Source organism: Pelophylax lessonae, assembly GCF_965119305.1.
Source record: "Pelophylax lessonae genome assembly, chromosome: 1".
NCBI lineage: Eukaryota > Metazoa > Chordata > Amphibia > Anura > Ranidae > Pelophylax > Pelophylax lessonae.
Genome location: NC_138768.1, coordinates 771199664 through 771222907, shown reverse-complemented (window position 1 = coordinate 771222907; position 23244 = coordinate 771199664). Strand labels below are relative to the sequence as shown.

Sequence of the window (23244 nt, the reverse complement as noted above, 5' to 3'; positions counted from 1 at the left end):
AGTGAGTGAGCTTTGTCACTTCATGGTGGGAAGAATTGGCGAATTATTGGCTAAAAATAAAGGAAAAAAGGAAACTAATGCTACAATATATACAATGTTTGCTTTTGAATTTAGATATGCTTTAATGCACAATATTTTTCAGAGCTTTAATAACCTACTAAAGGGGAGCCCACCCCAAAGGGAAAGCATTGTTTGTTCACTCCCTCCCTGCTGACATATTTGGCACGTTTCGGGGGGGAGCGAATACCGTTTTTTGACAGGTAACCGTCCCCACTTCTGGGAGACCTCGCCATGGATCTCGCCGCAGGAAGTTCGGCCTCCCCCCGCTGCCAGGCCATTCAGAAAGCGCAGCGCGCTTGGCGCATGCTCAGTAGGGAACCGGCTGTGAAGCCAGTTAAATAATCAAGAGCTGCACCACTGTAACATGCACTGTAAATATTTTGGCAGTCTCAGGCCTCTGTTCCATGTTTAGCAAGGTATCAACGAGACCCCAAACATAAACTAAAACTTTATCTCTACAAGAATAATGAAATTAAATACTTGTTTGGTTTTGTTTTAGCCCAGACACTGCCTCAAGAGCAGAATGGTAAACAGTTCACAGTTGCTGAATTTAAAGGAGCTCTGTGGTCACAGCATACATATTTTTTTTTTAAAACCAGCATTGTAAGAACAATGCAAACAATAGTTATTTTTGACAATTCAATATAATCCTACTTGAAAACTCTCCTTTCATCTTGTGAGTTCTGCCTGTCTGATTAATCTTTTTCCTCAAATTCCTGAATTCTCTGCATTCCTCTATTTACTTTCAATTTCTAATGATTACATATCCCATGGTACCTTGCTGCCTGCAATCAGTGATTCCCGTATTGGCTCTGCCTCCCAAAACTCTTCCTCTCAGCACCTCTGTAGTTCAGAAGGCAGGCTCTGTTAAATGTTTGACAGCAATGCCTACTCAAATTTTACAGTGAATATGCGTCACAGAATTCAAGGTAATAAATGTGTGGAATTCTCCGCAAAGTAAGTTTACAAACTCCAAGATTGTTCAGAATAATAAAAGTAGGCTAGAAATAATTGAAATATTTGATATACAACGTGAAAATGAATGAATATATATATATATATATATATATTTATATATATATATATATATAATTTTACATTTTGACCATAGATATGCTTTAATTTGGTGAGCCTTTAAAAAAACACAAAGTCTCAAGTATCTTTTAGCTTCATCTTTAAATCTAACCTGCCATTTGCTGGTGTTCTAGCCTTTACAAGCATCCTGGTAGCACACAGCAAGACACCTGGTAAGAGTAAGGACCAACTAGAGCAAGAAGGTTTTTATCTGCAGATGTTCTGAACAGTTTATCGTTTCAGGCAAGCTGGGAGAAAAGAGTACTGAAAAGTTTGAACAGTATGTGCACAGAGCTCAATATGCCCCTTTCACGTAAGGTATGTTTCTTCATAAAGTTTTCTAACATGAAGTGTGTGTGAGTATATAGGTGTGTATGTGTGTGTGTGTAAATATGTATGTGTGTATGTATGTGTGTGTGTGTGTGTATATATGTGTGTGTGTGTGTATATATATATATATATATATATATATATATATATATATATCTATATATATATATATCTCAAAAAAATTAAAGGAACATTTTTAATCAGAGTATAGCATCAAGTCAATTAAACTCCTGGGATATTGATCTGCTCAGTTAAGTAGCAGAGGAGGTTGTTAATTAGTTTCAGCTACTTTGGTGTTAATGAAATTAACAGGGGCACTAGATGGGCAACAATTGGACAAACAGGTGAAGGCCACTGAAATTTTCCCTACTCATCATTTTTTTTTATTTATTTATTTTTTTTTTACTAGTTTTGCATAGGGTCAGTATTACTACTGGTAACACTAGGAAATACCTGAACCTTATAGAGGTTGCACAGGCATTCAAGCTCCTCCAGGATGGAACATCGATACGTGCCATTGCAAGAAGGTTTGCTGTGTCTCCCACCGCAGTCTCAAGAGCATGGAGGAGATTCCAAGAGACAGACAGTTACTCTAGGAGAACTGGAAGGGGCCGTAGAAGGTCCTTAACCCATCAGCAAGACTGGTATCTGCTCATTTGTGCAAGGAGGAACAGGATGAGCTCTGCCAGAGTCCTACAAAATGACCTCCAGCAGGCCACTGGTATGAATGTCTCTGACCAAACAATCAGAAACAGACTTTATGAGGGTGGCCTGGGGCCCAACATCCTCTAGTGGGCCCTGTGCTCAAAGCTCGGCACCATAAAGCTCAATTAGCATTTGCTATTAAAAACCAGAATTGTCTGCTCCATCACTGGCACCCTAGGCTTTTTAACGATGAGAGCAGGTTCACCCTGAGCACATGTGACAGATGTGAAAGGGCCTGGCGAAGCCATGGAGAACGTTATGCTGCCTGTAACATTGTTCAGCATGACCGGTTTGGTGGTGGGTCAGTGATAGTCTGGGGAGGCATATCCATGGAGGGATGCACAGACCTCTACAGGCTAGACAATGTCTCCCTGACTGCCATTACTTATCAGGATGAAATCTTTGGACCCATTGTCAGACCCTACGCTGGTGCAATAGGTCCTAGGTTCCTCCTGGTGCGCGACAATGCCCGGCCTCATGTGGCGAGAGTATGCAGCCAGTTCTTAGAGGATGAAGGAATTGATGCCATTAAATGGCCCCCACGCTCACCTGACCTAAATCCAATAGAACACCTCTGGGACATTATGTTTCGGTCCATCTGATGCCACCAGGTTGCACCTCAGTTTGTTCTGGAACTTGGTGATGCCCTGATCCAGATCTGGGAGGAAATACCCCAGGACACCATCTGCCGTCTCAGAAGGAGCATGCCCTGACATTGTCAGGCATGCATACAAGCACGTGGGGGCCATACAAAGTACTGAGTACCATTTTATATTGCTGTAATGAAATTTCAGCAAAATGGACTACTCTGTTGCATAATTTCTTCACTTTGATTTTTGGAGTGTCTTTGAATTCAGCCCTCTGTAGGTTGATAATTTTCATTTCCATTAAACGATTTGACATTTAGTTCAAAACACATTACCCAGTCCATATAAGTAGATTTTCTGAATTATATTTTGCCCATGGAAATCTGATGTGTTTTCAAAGTGTTCCTTTTATTTTTTTGAGCAGTGTACATATAGTTGGAAAAAAAATATTTTATGATCCCCTGCAGATTTTGTAAGTTTACACACTAACAAAGAAATTAAGGGTCTAAAATTTTTTATCATTGGTGTATTTTAAATGTTAGAGACAGAATATCAACCAAAAATACACGATACAGATGTTTTAAATTGAGTTGCAGTTCAGTGAGTAAAATAAGGTGCTATTTGGATGTTGCGATTATCTATGTGGCCAGGCTGTGAAAAAGTCTCACATGTGTGGTATTGCCATATTCAGGAGGAGTAGCAGAATGTGTTTTGGAGTGTAGTTGCAAGTATGGCAATGCCGTGTGTGGGAAATAACTTGTTAATATGACATTTTTGTGGGAGAAAAAAAAAATTCTCTTTCGTTCATTGACTGACACAGCGACATATCTTCATTAATCGAATGGGTTATGCTGCGCTTCCTAGGAGTAGGACACTAAGCGGAAAAGGGTTAACAAAGTTAACAGGACTTTTAACTATGCCCATGGGGCAGTCCCAGGTGGTATACTCCCACTTCCTGCTCTAGGATTCAGTTTTTTTTCTGCCTAGTCAGGAGTAAGGACCTGCTGGGATCTCTGGTCCTGGCATTTTTTGTCATTTTTTTTTAAACAAGATTTTTTTTCTCTTTTGTTATTTTTCTAGTCGGACTGGGCAACGCACTGGATATTCTAGATCCTGATGGTCACCCCAGCCCGACCAGCGAGCTCGTGCAGACCTCCGCTCCTTGCTAGGTCGGCCGCGACATTCTCCCACTGGAGGGACTGGTTTGCGAGTGGGACCCCTCGCACGGACGCACACAACCTGGTCGCGACTGGAGTTGCAGCGTTCTTTGGGCCAGCAGCACCCCTTGTTCCAAGATGAGGAGGTGACCTGCATGGAGTGAATCCCACAGAGTATCCAATGGTATGGTGAGTAAACCCCCCTTTTTTTCTCCCTCGGGAAGTTAGCGGCTGGTGGTCTTACAGTATGCTGCACTCCCCTACCTCTTTCATTACCCTCACTGGGGTTTTTTTTTTCCATCTTTTTCTAACTCCCTCCCCCCCCTCATCCTTCTCCCCTCGCATTCTCCCCCAGGGGTGCATCCGGGGGAGTTTTGTTTGGTGATGGGGTGCAGGGTTTCCTAAGGCTAGTCGCCGTGGTTTGTTTTGGGGGCCAGGAGTGCATACTGTATGGGGTGGGGGGGGGGGGGTCCCGGGTGGGTTGTTTGGATGTTTTTTGGCAGGCTTTTCTCCCGCCTGCAGGTGCCGCCATTTCTGGAATGTGCGGCCGCTCGGCAGGCCATTTTCTTGTAGGCCAGGGCTACTGCACATGCGCGGTGGGCATTTTCCCGAAATCCTGCATTGGCCGGAGCGTGGCCATTTTCTAGTAGCTGCATTTCGTTACAGACGGAGGCGGCCTCTGGTGGCAGCACGGACGCTCCTCAGTCAGAGCGGCGTTCTGCAAAAGAATTGGCACCTCTTCTCCTCGCTCCTCAGACGGCAGAGACGCAGGTGGTGGTGAGTCCTGGGGCGGTATCTCCCTGCCTGGTCAGGCCAGTAGCAGTGTTCTGGGACCTGTAGTCCCACGGGCATCAATATTGCTGGGGTTTTAATATTAATAAGGCTCTGTTGAAACTTTTCACTGTGTTCCCATTGCAGCACCAGGATGGAGCCGGATGAACATTTCTCACCACCAGACCCACTCTCAGAGGGAGGATCTTCTGGGTCCCACTCTGCTATGGAGGCCATGACGGCGGTCCTACAATCTTTAGTGTCAAAAGTGGGCATGGTTTTGTAAAAGAGACCTGCCAAAAAGCACCCGCTGTCCTCTCCTATTTCATCTGCCTCCTCAGAATCTGAGGCGGATGTGCCCATCATGGACGCAAGTCTCCCCACGGGGTCCGTGTCCACGAATCTGGAGTATTTTGACAGCGAGGATGATTCCTCTTCTTCCACCTCAGCACAGGAAAAAGCGCTGGTAGAGGCACTGATTGTGTCAGTGCTGGAAACTTTAAAAATGGAGGACGCAGTGGATGCTGCGTCGGCCACACCGGTGCAATTTGGCACCCGTAGACCTTCCAAAGTGACTAAAGTGTTTCCGTTCCCTGCCTATTTCAACGATATTGTCACTAGTCAATTGGGTTCCCCGAAATGTAGGCTGGGATACCTAAGTGTTTCGCTATGAGATATCCCTTTGAAGAGCCCCTGGTAAAGAAACTGACCGCACCACCGGTGGTGGACTCCCAGGTTCTAGATTGAATAAAGCCACATTATTGCCTGTGGAGGACTCTCTGTCCTTTTTAAGGATCCTGCAGATATGAAAGCTGAAGCTTTAGTACGCCATCTTTTCACAATGGTCAGCTCAGTTTTGAGACCGATGTTTGCCGTTACTTTGGTCTCCCAGACCCCTGACGGAGTGGGCGAAGCTTTTACGCCAAGATTTGAGGGAGGGTCTGTACCCCCAGGAAATGGCGGAGCTGGTGGAGCAAATAATTCAGGGATTGCAATTTATCTGCGATGCCTCCCTTGATGTAGCTCCGTTAGCCTGTAGGGCATCGGTGACGGCGGTGATTTTACGCCGCATGATCTGGTTGAACTGCAGGTCTGCAGACCAGGCTTCCCTTTGTGCCGAACCTTCCCTTTGTGGGTTACCGTCTGTTTGGAGCCTCCATGGAGGAGATCATTAAGGGTCCCACGGGAGGAAAGAGTACCTTGCTTCCTCAGGTTGCTAAGAATAAAGAGTTTCACCGCAAACGGGGTCTGGTCTTTTTGGCTCACAAGTGACCCTTTTGTCCTATGGGGTCACAGGACAAAGGATCTAAACCCTCTCAATCTTTCTTGGGAGTTCCAAGTGACTCAGGGGTGGTTAGTCCAAGCCGGGTTCCTCTGGCCTCACGGAGAACCCTCCTCTGCCTGAAGGGTCTGCCTCACTCGTTCTAGGGGTGGGGGGACGTCTTTGTTTCTTGCCGGATCCATGGTTCTTGTTCATCCAAGACAAATTAGTTCTTCAGTTGGTTCGGTCCGGTTACAAGATCAAGTTTCGGTCCTTGCTCCCACCAAGGGTCTTCCCCTCCAATTTGGGTCTCCCCACGGATCGAATTCAAGGTCTTTTTGGAGCAGTTCAGGACTTATCACAAAGGGTGCTAGTTCCTGTTCTGGAGTCGGAACGCTTTCAGGGGTTTTATTCCAACCTCTTCACGGTCCCCAGGAAGGAAGGAAGGGAAGGTTTGGCCTATCCTGGATTTCAAGGCCCTGAACTATTTTGTGCGGGTTCGAAAATTCAGAAATGAATCCGATCGATCAGTCGTGGCTTCTCTCCATCTGGGGGACTTTATAGCTTCCGTCTTTATCAAGGACACTTACCTTCATATTGCGATCTACATTGGACATCAACATTGTCTTCGTTTTGCCATAGGCGAGAAGCGCTATCAGTTCGTGACGTTACCCTTTGGTCTCGCCTCTGCTCTTCGGATGTTCATGAAAGTGTTGGCCCTGGTGTTAGCCTTACTCAGGCAATGGGGGATTTCTGTTCTGGGATACCTGGACAACCTTCTTCTGAGGGTGGATTCCTCGTCGGTCCCAAAGGAGGAACTGGACATCACGGTGAGAACTCTGCAGGAGCTCGGCTGGATTCAGAATTTTCAAAAGTCAGCCTTGACTCTGTCCAACAAGTTGGACTTTCTGGGGCTGACTCTGGATTCAGCGTCAGCCCGGGTGTTTCTCCCAGAACCAAAACTCTTGAAGTTGCAGAAGGCAATTAGTCTCCTGTTATCCAGTCGTCAGTCGTCTCTGAGGACCTGCATGTAGGTGCTGGGTTTGTTGGTCTCTACTGAGGCCGTTCAATTTGCTCAGTTCCATGCCAGACTTCTGCAAAAAGAGAGTCTAGCCAAATTGGACAAGCATCCACAGTCTCTGAACAATTTGATCCTGTTGAGTCGGGTGGCAAGGGGGTCTCTTCTTTGGTGGCTCCGCTCCCCAGCACTTCGACAAGGAAAATTATTCCTCCCACTGTTCTGGACAGTGGTGACTACGGACGCCAGTCTGTCCGGATGGGGGGATGCCAGTCTGTTGGAATTGGGGGTGGGGGGTCCTGGGCACGGATTCAGCCCAGGGGTTTTGGTCCTCGGAGGAGTCCAGTTTGCCGATCAAACTCCTGGAAATTGGAGCTATCAGACTTTGCCTACTCCGGTGGACGGATCGTCTGTTGGGAATTGTTCTTGATGTGTTTGTTCCCACCCCTCATGCTGATACTGCTTTGGGACATCCCATTTGACTAATAAAGATATGTTGCTGTGTCCATCAATGAATGAAAGAGAAAACTGGATTTTTCGCCTTACCGTAAAATCTTTTTCTCTGTTGTTCATTGACGGACACAGCACTCACCCCTCTGTGGAATTGGGTTATCTATTCTTTTGACACAACTTGTTAAGAAACTGAATCCTAGAGCAGGAAGTGGGCATATACCACCTGGGACTGCCCCGTGGGCATAGTTAAAAGTTCTGTTCACTTTGTTAATCCTTTTCTGCCTAGTGTCCTACTCCTAGGGAGCGCAACATAACCCATTCGACTAATGAAGATATGTCGCTGTGTCCGTCAATGAACATCAGAGAAAAGAATTTTACGGTAAGACAAAAATCAAGTTTTTCTTTTTCTTAAATTTCCAAAGAATTGTGGGAACAAAGTAAAACTTCAAAAAACTCGCCATGCCTTTTCTTAAATACCCAGGACTGTCTACTTTTCAAAAATGGGTAATTTGGGGGGTAATTGTACTGTCATGTCAGGGCCTCAAGAAGCCTCAAGAAATGAGATAGGCCGTCAGTACATCAGGTGTGATACATTTTTAATGATTGGTACCTGATATAGATGATATTTGAATGTAAAAGATTATAGCTTCTAGACTCAATAACTTTCACACAGATCAAATAATATACCCTAATTTGGGTTATTTTTTACCAAAGAAATGTAGCAGTATAAATATTGGTAAATATTTTTGAGGAGAAATGACTTATTTGCAAAATTTTATAACAGAAACAAAGAAAGGCATTGTTTTTCTAAATTTTTGGTATTTTTTCATTTGTAGCGCAAAAATAAAAACCCCAGTGGTGATTAAATACCACCAAAAGAAAGCTCTATTTGTGTGAAAAAAATGATAAAAATTGAATTTGGGTACAGTGTTGCATGACCACGTAATTGGCATGCAAATTGTAAGAGCGCTGAAAGCTGAAAATTGGCCTGGAAAAGAAGGGGGTCAAAGGGTCTATTATTGAGGTGGTTAATAAACTAAATGAAATGAAACTAATTCCGAAACAAATCACAAAACAAAATTGGTAACATAATGAATCTGCCCGCAGTGAAAAACAAATTTTTATGTTCTGCACATGTCTATCGGTTTTTTAATTAACTATAGGGCTCTAATGAGGAAAATTGCAGGGTCTGCAAATGGAAATGCATCTCACCAAAAATGCAATTTTTGTTGCAGGGGATGCCTGATGCCTGATATCTGACTTAAATCTTAGTGTAGACTTCTGGGAAAATCAGTGAGCCAATCACACAAGCAGGAAATGTTTCTGGGGTGTAGTCAGTACACATTCTGTATACAGAACCCCTCCAGGTAGCCATATTGAATTGCATTTTACAGAAAATTACAGAGCTGCAGATTGAAAAGGAAAGGTTATTTTTAATACCATTCAATTACAATATGTCTTTAATCGTAATTGTATATGCTATATTATTATTTTTTAATTAGCTTTTTTTTTCCCCCCCCATGAAAGTGGTTACCCCTTAACCACTTAAGGACCGTCCCATGTACATTTACTGCAGCAGGGTGGCCCTTAAGCGCAAAATCATGTACCTGTACGTGATTCCCATTGTTGGTTCTGATTGGTCACAGGGGGAGCCAATCAGTGGGTCTAACCACATGGCTGCCGGGACCCACCGATCATTTGCAGGAGAGACAGAACGGCGGTCTTCCTATGTAAATAAGGCAGACCACTGTTTTGTCATAGAGGGAGAGAGAGATCTTGTGTTCCTTCTAATCAGGAACACAGATGTCTCTCTTCTTCCAGTCAGTACATCCCCCACACAGTAAGAAAGGGAACACAGTTAACCCTTTGATTGCCCCTGATATGTACCTCTTCCCTGTCAGTGTCATTTATACAGTGACAGTGCAGTTTTTTATTTTTTTAGCACTGATCACTGTATTGGTGTCACTGGTCCTCAAAAAGTGATTTGTCAGATTTGTCCGCCACAATGTTGCACTCCTGCTAAAAATCGCTGATCACCGCCATTACTAGTAAAAAAATTTTAAAAAAATGTTCAAAAACCTATCCCATAGTTTGTAGACACTATAACTTTCATGCCAACCAATCTATATAAGCTTTTTGGGATTTTTTTTTTTTTTTTTTTTACCAAAAAATATATAGCAGAATAAAAACTGGCCTGAATTGAGTAAGAAATTGGATTTTTTTCCATTTTTTATTGGAGATGTTTTATAGCAGAAAGTAAAAAAAAAATGTTTTTTTTTTTTCAAATTGTCAGTTTTTTTTTTTTGTTTATAGCGCAAAAAAAAAAAAAAAAACCGCAGGAGGTGATCAAATACCACCAAAAGAAAGCTCTATTTGTGGGAAAAAGGACATCAATTTTGTTTGGGTCCAGCGTCGCACGACAGCGCAATTGTCAGTTAAAGCAACATGTTTTAGGGTGCCAGACAGGCCCCAGGGGTTCAGAGTACTTGTAATCGGGGTTTGGAGGTTCTTCTTTCCCAAAACTTTTCGAACCCCTGAAATTCCAGGTCCCTGATAGTGCTCCACCCTGGAGCACTTCACCTTGCATAGAGGAGAACCCCTAAGTACTCAGCTACGTCTGTAAAACTGTCCCCTTTAAAGGGACCACAACTCAAATACTGGGGAACCTGCTTTCCAGGAAATATTGCCGGTGTTCTGTACAATATATATTATGATTTATGTCTGTTCTGTTGTAACAGAAATTATCTAATGTGACATGCCATTCAAACATGATGCACAAGTGCTTATCACCCACTCCCTGTCCTCTACGGGAATGGCATATTTCATTACTTTGATATCATACACTGCCCTGAGGTATTTGTCACCCTTGTGCCCTCTATATATATATATATATATATATATATATATATATATATATATATATATCTGAACAAGCAGGAGACAGAAATACATTTCAGTAGAGCTGTAAAAATGTAATTGCAGCTTTCTGAACAAAAATGTAATATTGTTAGACAGACTTTTGAAATTGTTAACGTATTTTATAGCTGTGTCTATTACAGTTTCGTTCATTTATGCTTGTACAGACATTTGAAGTATATGTTGTGTTGAATTAAAAATATCAACTTTTTTTCCTTCCTGGATTTTTTTCCCTCGGATATCCATTATTTCGCAGGTAGTCACTGGGCAATATAGGATTTATATAAAGGATAGGTGACTTTTGCTGTTAAAAAAAAAAAAAAATTGTGAAAAAGCACTAGTTTGTTTATTTTTCTATGAGTGTAAGGCACTGCTCCCCACTTTCCACCTGCATTTTAAGTAGAAGTTACCTTCCGTCACTGACTTTTACTGATAGGTAAGCCTATAATGGGGCTTTTCCACTGCATGGAACTGAACGGTTCGGCTCGCTTTTGTGCTTTTCCACTGCTGGTACTGCATGGTATGGTGTAGGAACGGTTCGGTACGGTACGGTACGGCGGCGCTTTTCCACTGCATGGAACGAACGGTACGGCTCTCAAAAACAGTACCACCTCGATTGTGGTTCCAAGAGGTACCATACCGGTACCATATCCCACAATCCCACAATGCAGCTGACTGTTTGTCCCTACTACCCACTGATTGGTCAGAGAATCGTTGTTAACCCACCCACTTACTTTAGTACTACTTTAGTGGAAAAGCAAACCATACCAAACCCTACCGAACTGTTCCAACACCGTACCATGCGGTACCAGCAGTGGAAAACCAAACTGAGCCAAGCAGGGCCGAGTAGTGCCGAGCCAGTACTTGCAGTGGAAAAGTGCCATAATAAGGCTTACCTATAGGTAGTGTAAATATCTCATTAATGTGCACCGTTTTGGAGATATTTACTGTACATGCAGCCAGTGACTTTACTGGCGCATGCGCTCTGAAGTAACGGCCACCTGTGCCTTTCCTTTAGAGCCCTGTGCTGTAAACGGCAGCTCCCACGCACACACACGGGAGTAACATCATTGCAGCTCCTGCCAATCACAGAGCTGGAGTGGGCAAACCCAGAAGCAGGAGAGGTGAAGATGGAAGTGGCTTCCAGCTCTGACATCTAGGCGTGGGAGGGCTTCCTTTTAAAGCAAATTTAACATAATGTGCTAGTATGTGATTCATACTAGCACATTATGGCTTTACCTTGCAAAGAAAAAAAAACAAAAAAAAAAAACTTCCAGCGGGTTAACAAACGCGTTAAATCATAGAAATGCCTATTCATCGTATTATCACATTTTTTACATAAACTGAGCATTCATGGTCAATAAGTCATTCAAGGCATTACAAAGAGTAAAGAGGATGTATAGTATGTGATTCATACTAGCACATTATAGCTTTACCTTGCAAAGTTAAAAAAAAACAAAACAAAAAGAAAACTCCATTGGTTTATAACTGCTTTAAGGCTCGGGTCACACTATTGCGATGCGGGAAGGCTGCGAATTCGCAGCCTTTTCCCGCATCGCACACGCACCCCCGGCAGTTCACACTGCCATATGCGATCCGCTGGGGGTGTCAATGTAATCTTAATGACACCCCCAGTTTGATCGCATATCGCAGTGCGATCGTGCAGTTCGCACAGGATGGGATCGCACAAGTGTGAACCGCTGTGCGATCCGATCCTGATGCGGCTGCAAAAATGCCTCCTGTGCGTGTTTGCACCGGGTGCGATGCGAATTTAGCCATACAAACTGTATGGCTAAACTCGCACCGCACAGCTGATCGCATGTAATGTCGGAGCAGTGCGCTCCGACATTACATGCGAACCCGGCACTCGCATCAGTGTGAACCGGGTCTAAATCAAAGAAATTCCTATTCATCTTATTATCACATTTTTTACATAAACTGAGCATTCATGATCAATAAGTCATTCAAGGCATTACAAAGAGTAAAGCTTAAGTGCAGTTTAGAGGAAGCTATAGCACTTAGCACTATTTTATTTTACTGTAGGCTAATTACAGAGGAGTTTTAAAGGGGAGCTCCACCCAAAAGGGGAAGCTCCACTTGTTCGCACCCTCCCTCTTTCCACTGGCACATTTGGCACTTTTTGGGTGGGAACAGGTACCTGGTTTTGACAGGTACCCGCTCCCACTTCCAGGTAAGATCGGCGCTCTACGACATTTCATACCTCTCCTACCCCCCCCCCCCCCCCCGCTGCCTTCTGGGACACACAGAGGCCTCAGAAGATGGCGGGACCATTCAGAAAGTGCAGGGCGACTCGCACATGCGCAGTAGAAAACAGGCTGTGAAGCTGCAAGGCTTCCTGTTTCCCTCACTACAGATGCTGGCACCTGGATCCAATTAATGAATCAGCTAGGGGTACCGATATCACGGGATTCCTGGACAGGTAAGTGTTCTTCTATTAAAAGTCAGCAGCTACAGTATTTGTATCTTCTGACTTTTAATGGTTACTACAGGTTTACTGCATGTTGCACATTTCTGTTTGTTTTAATAAATAAGCCTGTATGGCCTATCATTCCTCTTCTGTAGTGAGCAAAATGTGCCATTGGGCCTAGTGGATATTTTAACCACTTAAGGACCAGAATGTTTTACCTCCCTAATGACCAGGCCATTTTTTTGCAATTTGGGACTGCGCAAAATTAACTGGTGATTGCCCAGTAATGTAATGCTGTATCCAAACGAAATGCATGTCCTTATTTTCCCCACAAATAGAGCTTTCTTTTGGTTGTATTTGATCACCACTGGGATTTTTATTTTTTGCGGCATAAATGAAAAAATAATGAAAATTTTGAGAATTATATTTTTTACTTTTTCTTATAGAAAATATCCAATAAGCTCAATTTTTGTCATACATTTAGGTCAAATGTATTTAACTACATGTCTTTGATGGAAAAAATCTCAATAAGTGCATATTTATTGGTTTGCCCAAAAGTTATAGCATCTCCTAACTATGATATATATACTGGAATTTACTCAGCTTTTACTTTCTGACTGCCTATCTCATGTCTTGAAGTGCTAAAATGGCAGGACAGTAACCCCCCCCCCCCAATTACCCCTTTTTGGAAAGTAGAAACCCCAAGGAATTTGCTGAGAGGCATGTTGAACCCACTGAATATTTAATTTTTCTGTCACAAGTGTTTGAAAAATGACAGAAAAAAATATATATTTTTTTTTTACACAAAGTTGTAATTGAAATGATATATTGCTCACACATGCCATGAGTATATGTGCAATTGCATCCCAAAATACATTCTTCTGCTGCAGGAGCAGCAGAATCAATTTTGGGGTGTAATTTCACATATACCCATGATAACTTTGTGTAAGGAAAAAAAAAAGTTGTAATTTTTCCCAAAACTTGTGGCAAAATATACAATATTCCATGAACTCAACATGCCTGGGGTGTCTACTTTCCAGAAAGGGGTCATTTGGGGCGTGTTTGAACAATCCTGGCATTTTATGCTCAATATTAGAAGCTTATGCCACACATCAATCACTCTTCTAACCACTTGAAGACCAAGCCTTTTCTAACACTTTTTGTTTTATTAAAAAAATTACTTTTAACCCTCTAAACATTATATATATATATATATATATATATATATATATATATATATATATATATATAATTTTATTAAAGCAGAGGCCCTGCAGAATAAAATGGTGGAAATTGCAATTTTTTTTGTAACACTGTATTTGCGCAGAGATTTTCCAAACACAATTTTCTCGGAAAAAACACTTTTTTGAAATGTAATGCACAAAAACGCAATATATTGACCAATTTTGGTAAAGTATAAAAGATGATCTTATGCTGAGTACATAGATACCAAACATGACATGCTTTAAAATTGAACTAGTTACATTTTTAAAAGCCTTTACAGGTTACCACTTTAGATTAACAGAGGAGGTCTGCTATGAGAATTACTGCCCTCGATCTGACGTTCTTACATGCATGGTGCAATTGCTGTTTACATACGACACAAGACTGATGCTTGCGTTTGCCTTTACGTGCAAACACGGGAGGAAATGGGTACTTAATTATTTTTTTTTAATTAATATTTATTTTTATTTTTCTACACCTTCACTTTAAATTTTTTTTTTTTATTACTTTTATTGTTCTCACAGGGAATGTAAATATCCGCTATGATAGCAATATTTAGTGACGGGTACTATTTTTTTTAAAAAAGTGGGGTCTAAGAAACTCTAGATCTCTCCTCTGCCCTTAAAGCATCTGACCACACCAAGATTGGTGTGATAAGATGCTTTTCCAGTTTCAAAATGGCGCTGTTTATATCCAGGTGAAACTGAAGTGATAAAATGCACGTAGCTTCTGGTATCCTAGGCCATAGAGATGATTGGAGCCATTCCGGTCTCAGATCAGCTCTATGGTCAGATGAAAGGACCACTGGCTGCATTCTCGAGTTACCCGGTGGAGCAGGAGAGCCCGAGAGAATCATGGAGCGCATCGGGGATGGGGGGGGACGGAAAGGGACTCCCCCCCCCCCCCCCTCACAGCTGAAAAAAAACCGATACAGAGATGATGCCTAAACCTGAAGGCATCATCCCAGTATGACCACTCAAAATCTAGCGACGTACCAGTACTTTGCTGGTCCTTTTTTGTCTATACATTGTAAGGTTCTTTTTTTTTTCATGCAGCCAGTGGGCCGCATGAAAAAAAAAAACATAACAGATTCCTCCATTCAAATCGATTGATGTGGATGAAGAAATCTGTGCCAGAAAGTGTGTTCACCAGTAATTACCCACTTCTAATGATGGGCATACATGCAATGTTCTTTTTTTTTTTTTTTCATTCAGCCCACAGGGTTAAACGAAAAAAAAAAGAACATAACAGATTCCTTCATTCACATCAATCGATGTGGATGAAGAAATCTCTGCCAAGAAAAGTGTAAAAAAATATATGGCGAAGCATTGGGGAGATCCACCCTCTGTGTTCACCCCATCCCCTATGCCAGGCATCACTAAATGGCGGACCGCGGTCCGGATCCGGACCGAGCTAATGTCTCATCTGGACCCCTGCAGTCCTACCCTTTAGAGTCGTTCTGCCAGCGGCCATTCTCACAGAGCTAACAGCTGGAGGCAGGACCGTTATAGACAGAGGGCGGGGGCTACCCAAGTTAACAAGCAGAGGATTAGTTGTGAGGATACAGGGCGGTCATCGCACAAAAATGCGATTCGGACCTCTGCTGGAATAATATTTTACTGACTGGACCTTTGTGAATTTTAATTCAACACCCCTGCCCTATGCTTTGCCATATATATGCTCTTCTTTTAAGTTTTGGGTTTGAGGCAATAAATTGATTGGCATATAAATTGCTTTGGTCCACAATAGATCTGTAGAGATCTTCCGTGAAAAATGGCTCATAAAAACCAAGGGGAGGAAAACCGGCTGTTATCACCAGAATTCCAGGTTGGCCAGTGAATGAGGGAAGTACGGGCACTGCAGAAGTGGTGCGCTTGCAAATCCTGATTGGGAGCCCATCAGGAAGGACACTATGGGCTCTATGGGCCTGTCTTTGAATTCTTGTTGACAGCGGGACACTACTTGTGCTAGCCACCGCACCAGCTTGAACTGCACTTATGGGACTCACTATGTCATCAATTGTTAGTGCAGTGCTGGTTTGCCTACGACCAGGATGTTATAGGCCACTGGTGCTCGCCAGTTCACCAGGAGGTTGAGCAGCACTAGTACTGACACTGCTGCACACAAGAACCTTGTAATTGTTGCACCTCAGCAACCTGGGAACGAGTTCGAGTACGCCTGACCTTAGCAGGGACCACTACTCCATCATCAGAGCTATCTGTCAGGGTGCCGCTGCTCTCTACAGGTTTAAATACTGAGCCTGATTCTGACAGTGAGGCTTCCCCATCACTTTCATCTGTCATGCTCAGCATCCTGTAGCCTCTTCACTAGTGTACCTCCGTTTGGACATTTTGGGCAATAAATTTATAGGTACCCAATGAGACACACAGGTAAAAAAGCACCTGGTTGTCAAGAACCGCTACCAAAAAAATGTAACTGTTAGTGCTAGCAGAGATCAGGCCTGACTCTGCTAATGCTGCGGTTTTGTGTGCTGTGTATAGGAAGTGACAGTGATCTGCTGATACTGCACTTCTTGGGGGGGGGGGGGGGCTAAACACAGGTGCTGGCAGGTGTTGGGACTGATCCTGCTAACGCTGCGTTTTGGGAACACTATACTAAACTATTGGGACGCTAGTATAGAGCTGATCAAAGATATTGATCCGTTCAGACACTATACTAGTAATGGAGGTGTTTAGTGTGTGTATGCATGTCACTGGCAATCAAAGGGTTAACATTGTATTACTGAATATGCAGTGGGCAATCTGACACTATCTTGAATTGACGCTAACTAATGCCAACGCTAACTGACATTTAATGACAGTATAACAGACACTATGGGGGTGATGGTGCGCCTCAAGGGTGAGCAAACAATTCGATTAAATTAAATTAACTTAAAGTGCTGACAGGTGTTGGTATCGCAATTATTTTAAACTTGATTTACCTCTGTTGAGTGATCAGGTGAATTGTATAATTTTTTAAAAATACAGTTGTGCTTCAATACATAAATATCATTAAAAAACGGAGTCACGTGATCCCGTGACGTAACGCGTAGGAGGTACCCAATAGACCGGAAGTGACGTATCGGACGGGACGGAGTCCCCATAGCACTGTTTACACAGTTTCATGCTGGAAACAAGAACTTAAATTGTAAGTGTATTACTTTATTCTCAATAAAAAGAGTGTTTAATACTGCTCCATGATGGCCCTATCTATTTAATGAGCCCCTGAGGTGGAGTTATCTAAGAAGGAGCCCGCATTACAAAGAGCCGTATGCAAGGAGCCCCAGACATAAATCAGTGACCGGGAACACATACAGGATCCCCTAGGAAGGGCCCAGGAGCCATAAGACACCACGCTGGATAAAAGGCATATAACACAGGCGTTTGACCCTCTTATTGGAGGTGAGAATTTAGAGCACCTAGAAGTGGCACGAGGTGGAGGAAATAAGTCACACCATTTACTTTCACCAATGCACCTTTGAATCGTTTTTATTTGGATTGAAGACATACCTCTATATTGGACATTTTTTTTGTAGATTTAAATAATCACACACTTGTCAGCATTTTTGCATTTTCGTTTATTTTAAGGAGTTACATGACTGGAAGCACTGAGCACTTTAGATATAAATTTTGTCACGTTTTTTAATGATATTTATGTATTGAAGCACAACTGTATTTTTAAAAAATTATACAATTCACCTGATCACTCAACAGAGGTAAATCAAGTTTAAAGTAATTGCCATACCAACACCTGTCAGCACTTTAAGTTAATTTAATTTAATCTAATTGTTTGCTCACCCTTGAGGCGCACCATCACCCCCATTTAATCACTATTTGTACTGTTTTATAGTATCAGTAATTGTGGTGCAGCATTAAGGAGGAAATAAAAATCCAGGATAGCGCAGGAACTATATATATATATATATATATATATATATATATATATATATATATATATATATATATATATATACACATATAACAGACACTATACTAGTAATGGAGGTGTTTAGTGTGTGTGTATGTATGTCACTGGCAATCAAAGGGTTAAAATTTTATTACTGAATATGCAATCTGACACTATCCTGAATTGACGCTAACTATTGCCAACGCTAACTGACATCACCCGTGACACTAATACAGTGATCAGAAAAAAGATCTGTACACTGTAATAATGACACTGTGACGGGCAGGGAGGGGGTTAACTGGGAGTCATCAGGGGGAAAATCTTTATTAGGGAATATACTGTATGACGGGTACCATAAATCTATCTGGGACTGAAGCTAACTACTGCTAACTGCTGCTCACACTAACTGGCATTACCAGTGACACTAATACAGTGATCAGTAAAATATCTGTACGCTGTATATAGTGATACTGTAACAGGCAGTAAAAGAGTTACCTGGGGCATGATCAGGGTGGAAAATATGTGCCTATGTGTACTGGTGTCAGTGTAGTGCTTGTGTATTCACAGTAGATGCTCTCTCCTCGCTCTCTGGAACCGAAAAGGGCTCCAGGAGGGAAGATGTTATCATTTCCCGTGCCTGTGTTTACATTACACAGGCACAGGACGTTCTGTGATTCGCCAGAACCGATCAGCAGGTCCTGGCCATAAATCATTGGCCTTGACCTTTAGAGAGATTAATCCGATCACCGCCGCGTCTGCAGGTACACGTGCCCCCTACCCGCAGGTGCGAGCAAAGTACAGGTACGTCAATTCGTGGAGCCGAGCCACCTTGCCGCAGTAAATCTGTGGTCTGCAAGTGGTTAACCATCTGGGCAGCATAGTTCCTAAGTGGTTAGCGCTCTTACTTTGCAGCCCTGGGGTTCTGGGTTCTATATGGGGAGTTTGTATGTACAGTAAGTGCTAATATGTGATTATGTGGATTTTTGCTGGGTGCTTTCGTTTTCGCACACCATCTGGAAACATGTTGTTAGGTTAAATTGTTTCAACGTCCTGTATGTGTATAAGCATGTGTCTATATAACTGCAATAGAAATGTGAGACTGTAAGTTTCCTCGTGATTGGGTACTGATGTCAGTTGTTATGCACTTGGTGGCCACTTTATTACGTGAACCAATCTAGACGCCCACTGACAGCTGATGAGTCATCAGTTAAGGACGCGTCGATCGGCTTCCCGGTACTCTCCTTAACAACCAGCTATTTTTCACACAGAATTTGAATCCGTTGATAATTTTTCGACGATCCGAAATTGGAATCCTTACAACAATTTGGAATTTGTTAGAAAATAATAAACAAAACAAAATTAAACGAAACTAAACAAATCAATGAAATTTAAATTAGTAACATAACTATTCTATTGTATCCAAAATGAAACAAAACACATTTTTCCGTTCTGCACATGTCTAGTGAGTGGAACAGTAACAAAAGTAGTTGTAAACTAGTGTGAAGAGTGGCTTAGGCGGATCAGTCATTGCAACCAGAGCTCTCAGGGAAAAAAGATTGATGGACTGTAGAGTAAGGTCAATATTACTGTGCGGTTGGCCATCTAGAAAAAAAATTATCAATAAATTCTTCAAATAACCAACTCCTTCCCAATCCTATTCTGACACTTCACTCCTACATGTAAAAATCTACTTTTCTCTTACGTCCTCCGACAGTCGCCGCCTCTTCATATTCGTCACATATGGGGGTATTAGACTTTGCTCCGAAGGAGTAGCTAGGCAACAGAATATGTTAACATTAAAGCTTTTAACATATCCCACCCTCAAGGGGTGGTCCCCTCAGTCAATACCCTCCTACTTCCTGCAACCATATCTCAGTTTCAATGTCTAGCTTGTCAGGAGTGGCTGGCTCTCTCTGTGCTGGGGCTTTGTGCCCCAGACTCTTTCTTCTTTTTTGATTTTTTTGTTTGAGTTTTCTCTCTACCTTTACTTAGCTGTTCTTTTTGTCAGCATTAGTTAGTTCTTCTGATGAAGAGGATCATGCGGGCTGGGTCTCGGGCTGATCCCCCTGGTCGCAGGTCGTGGGTCAGTGGCTTCCCAGCCTGCCATCGAGCGTTCAGCCAGGTAACGCTCCTGGCACAGTGAACCACCCATCCCTGTTCTGTGCAGGGATGATTGGTGAGGTGGCTACCTCACTGGACGCTGTGCGGTTTCTTAACCCCCATTCTGTGCGTCTTGTATGCGACTCTCCCTGCCTCATGTGCAGCGGCTTGTTCGCCTGTGCGGGTCCCCCACGCCATTGTGAGGTAAGTGTATCTATGTGGGGACCTGTCTGTCTGGGGGGGTGTCAGTCTGGGACTGTGTAACCTGCCTCTGTTCTCACTGTTTGTCTCCCTATCACTCGGCTGCATGCTGTGGGCTGCAAGGGGGGGGGGGGGGAGCTGTGTGACACTGTGTGTGTCAGCCTTGTCAGTGTGAGAAGCTGTGTGCTGTGGGGCATGTTTTGTGGCATGTTTGGGCACTATACAGCGATCACTGCGGCGATCTACCATGTTTTTTTATATATGGATAACATGTGTGCATTACTGTACTGTGGAGCGGCGGTTTCGGCGCCAAACGGCGCCATTTTGCCTACACTCGCTCCGGCCGCATGTTCTACATGCATGGCGGCCATTTTCTTGTAGCCTCCCATAGGCTTTAATAGAGCGCCCTGGCCGCATCACTTCCTCTTCTCCCGGATACACCGATCGAGGCAGCAGCAGCGGCGAGGGTCTCCTCAGGTTATATCCTTCTTATCCATTGCCTGTGTCAGTTTTATTGTCCCTGTGGGGGTCTCATTGTGCTTGTGTGTGGTGCGGTGGGCTGCGCTCGCTGCGCTTGTTAAAGGGGCAGTTATCCCTTTATTATCCGGCATTTGATATTGGGGCAATGGATTCTCAGGAGGGCAAATTTCCTACCGCCTTGGTGGAAAGCCAAGGGACCGCTGTTTCCCCCCCAGGGGGGGATTTAGCCACTATTGTGGCTGGCCTTGCTGCTCAGGTGCAGATGCTGGTGGCTGCTCAATCTACTAAGAGACCCAGAGTTTCTCTTTCCTCTGATTCTGAGGGTGAAGGTGATGGGGCTGTTATGGCGGGGGCCTCCTTATCGGGGTCCCGCTCCTCCCTGGATCTAGTGGGGTCCGAGGTGGAGGCTGAAGTTGAAGGGGTTGATAATTCTCCCCCTGGCTCGCCTGAAGAGCTTGCAATCATGGATGAATTGATTGCTTCCATAAAACAAACGCTGCGTTTGCAGGATGAAGTGTGTCCCCCCGCTGCCTTGGCGGCTTATGGGACGCAGAGAAAACGCAGGACGCCGCAGGTTTTTCCCTGCAATGATGATTTTCAGCGCGCTGTTAAGGAACAATGGCGCAATCTACGCAAACCTTTTGCTGTACCAAGTAGGTTCAAGCTGCGTTATCCTTTCTCGCCTTCCACTGATGAAAGGTGGTGTGTGCCACCCCCTGTGGATCACGCAATTGCGGTTTTAAACAAATCCACTGCGATTCCTGCAGAGGATTCCCCAGTGTTCCGTGATGCCACGGATAGGAGATTGGAGTCTCTTGCCCGTCATACTTATTCTGTTACGGGTTCTATGCTTAAGGCTCTGTTTTCCTCTCTCATGGCGGCCCAGGCTGTCGCAAGTTGGACGCAGATGCTTAGGCGCGTCCTAGTGGCCGATTCGGCCTCGCCGGCGACCCTGGATATGGTGGATCAAATCCACCAGGGTGTCATGTATCTGTGTGATGCGGACTTGGACTTAGTCCCGTTGGCTGCACGTGTGCACAGCGTGGCGGTGTTGTCTCGCCGCCTGGTTTGGTTGAAATGTTGGTCGGTGGACCAATCTTCACGTAAGACCTTAGCCAATCTGCCTTATGATGGGTCTCGCCTTTTTGGGGAGTCCTTGGATGTGTTGATTAAGGGGATCACCGGAGGTAAGAGCACTCTCTTGCCCCATTTCCCCAAGGCTAAGGGGGCTTCTGGGAAGAAGCATGCTAATTTTCGGCCCCCTCAAGGGGTCCTTTCGTGCCTTTCGGTCGCACTACAAGGGCAAACCGTTCAAAGGTCAAGGCTCTCAGAAGAAGCCCTGGTCTGGGAAACAGAAGTCCGGTCAATCCGGATCCGCAGCCCATAACAGTGCGGCCTGAAGGGGCGCCCTCACCCAGTTTTGGGGTGGGGGGACGCTTGCTCGGTTTTCTTCAACCCTGGTTGGCCCGCGTGCGGGACAGATGGGTTCAGGAGATCGTTCGATCTGGTTACAAGATCGAGTTTCTCTCTCGGCCGGAGAGCAGATTTTTTCCCTCAAATCTTCAACTGTCTCCAGAGCGTTTACAGGACCTGCACCTGGCAGTGCGGGACCTGAGGGCTCAGGGAGTGGTGGTTCCGGTGCCTCATCGGGACAGATTTCGGGGGTTTTATTCCAATCTGTTCACCGTGCCCAGGAAGGAGGGCAAGGTTCGTTCAATTCTGGACTTGAAGGCTCTGAACCGCTCTGTGCGGGTTCGCAAGTTCCGCATGGAATCCCTGCGGTCGGTGGTGGCTGCCCTGGTTCCGGGGGAATTCATGGCCTCCATCGATTTGAAGGATGCGTATCTTCACATCCCCATTTTCGAGGGTCACCAGAGGTACCTTCGATTCGCCATTGCGGAGGATCACTACCAGTTCGTGGCGTTGCCTTTTGGTCTCGCCTCGGCTCCGCGGGTCTTCACCAAGGTGCTTGCACCGGTTCTGGCATTATTGAGGGCCCAGGGCATTTCTGTCCTGGGGTATCTGGACGACATTCTGGTTCGGTCTGCGACCAGCCAGGGTCTGGAGAAGGACCTGTCTGTCACGATGCAAACTCTGCAGGAGTTTGGTTGGACGATAAATTTTCCAAAGTCGACACTGAGTCCGTCGGTTCGTCTTCCCTACCTGGGAATGATCCTGGACTCGGTGCAGGCGAAGGTCTTCCTGCCGGAAGACAAACTCAGAACTCTTCAGGAGGAAGTCAGGTCCCTCAGGGACGTTCCGCACTCGTCTCTGCGGACGTGCATGAGATGTCTGGGATTGATGGTCTCGGCCTTCGAGTCGATTCCCTTCGCCCAGTTTCACACGCGGGGTCTCCAAGCGGAGATCCTGTCCATGTGGGACGGGCGACCTCAATCTCTGGATCTTCAAATCTCGTTGAGTCATCGCACCAGAAGGGACCTTCTGTGGTGGCTCCAGTCCCCGATGGTGTCCGGGGGCAAGTCGTTTCGTCCTATCTCGTGGACGGTAATCACCACGGATGCCAGCCTGTCGGGCTGGGGTGGTGTTCTGGGCGTTCTGTCCGCCCAGGGAAC

General features: G+C 44.4%; 1 protein-coding gene across 2 annotated transcripts in view; it reads left to right on the top strand.

Annotated features, from left to right (window-relative positions):
* Positions 1-23244, top strand: part of TBC1D19 (TBC1 domain family member 19) — a 327200-nt gene that overhangs the window by 64330 nt on the left and 239626 nt on the right. For both annotated transcript variants that reach the window (XM_082267943.1, XM_082267942.1), the window contains exon 5: positions 1378-1452. In XM_082267943.1, coding sequence (XP_082124069.1) covers positions 1378-1452 — 75 coding nt within the window. The remainder of the gene's footprint in view (positions 1-1377; positions 1453-23244) is intronic.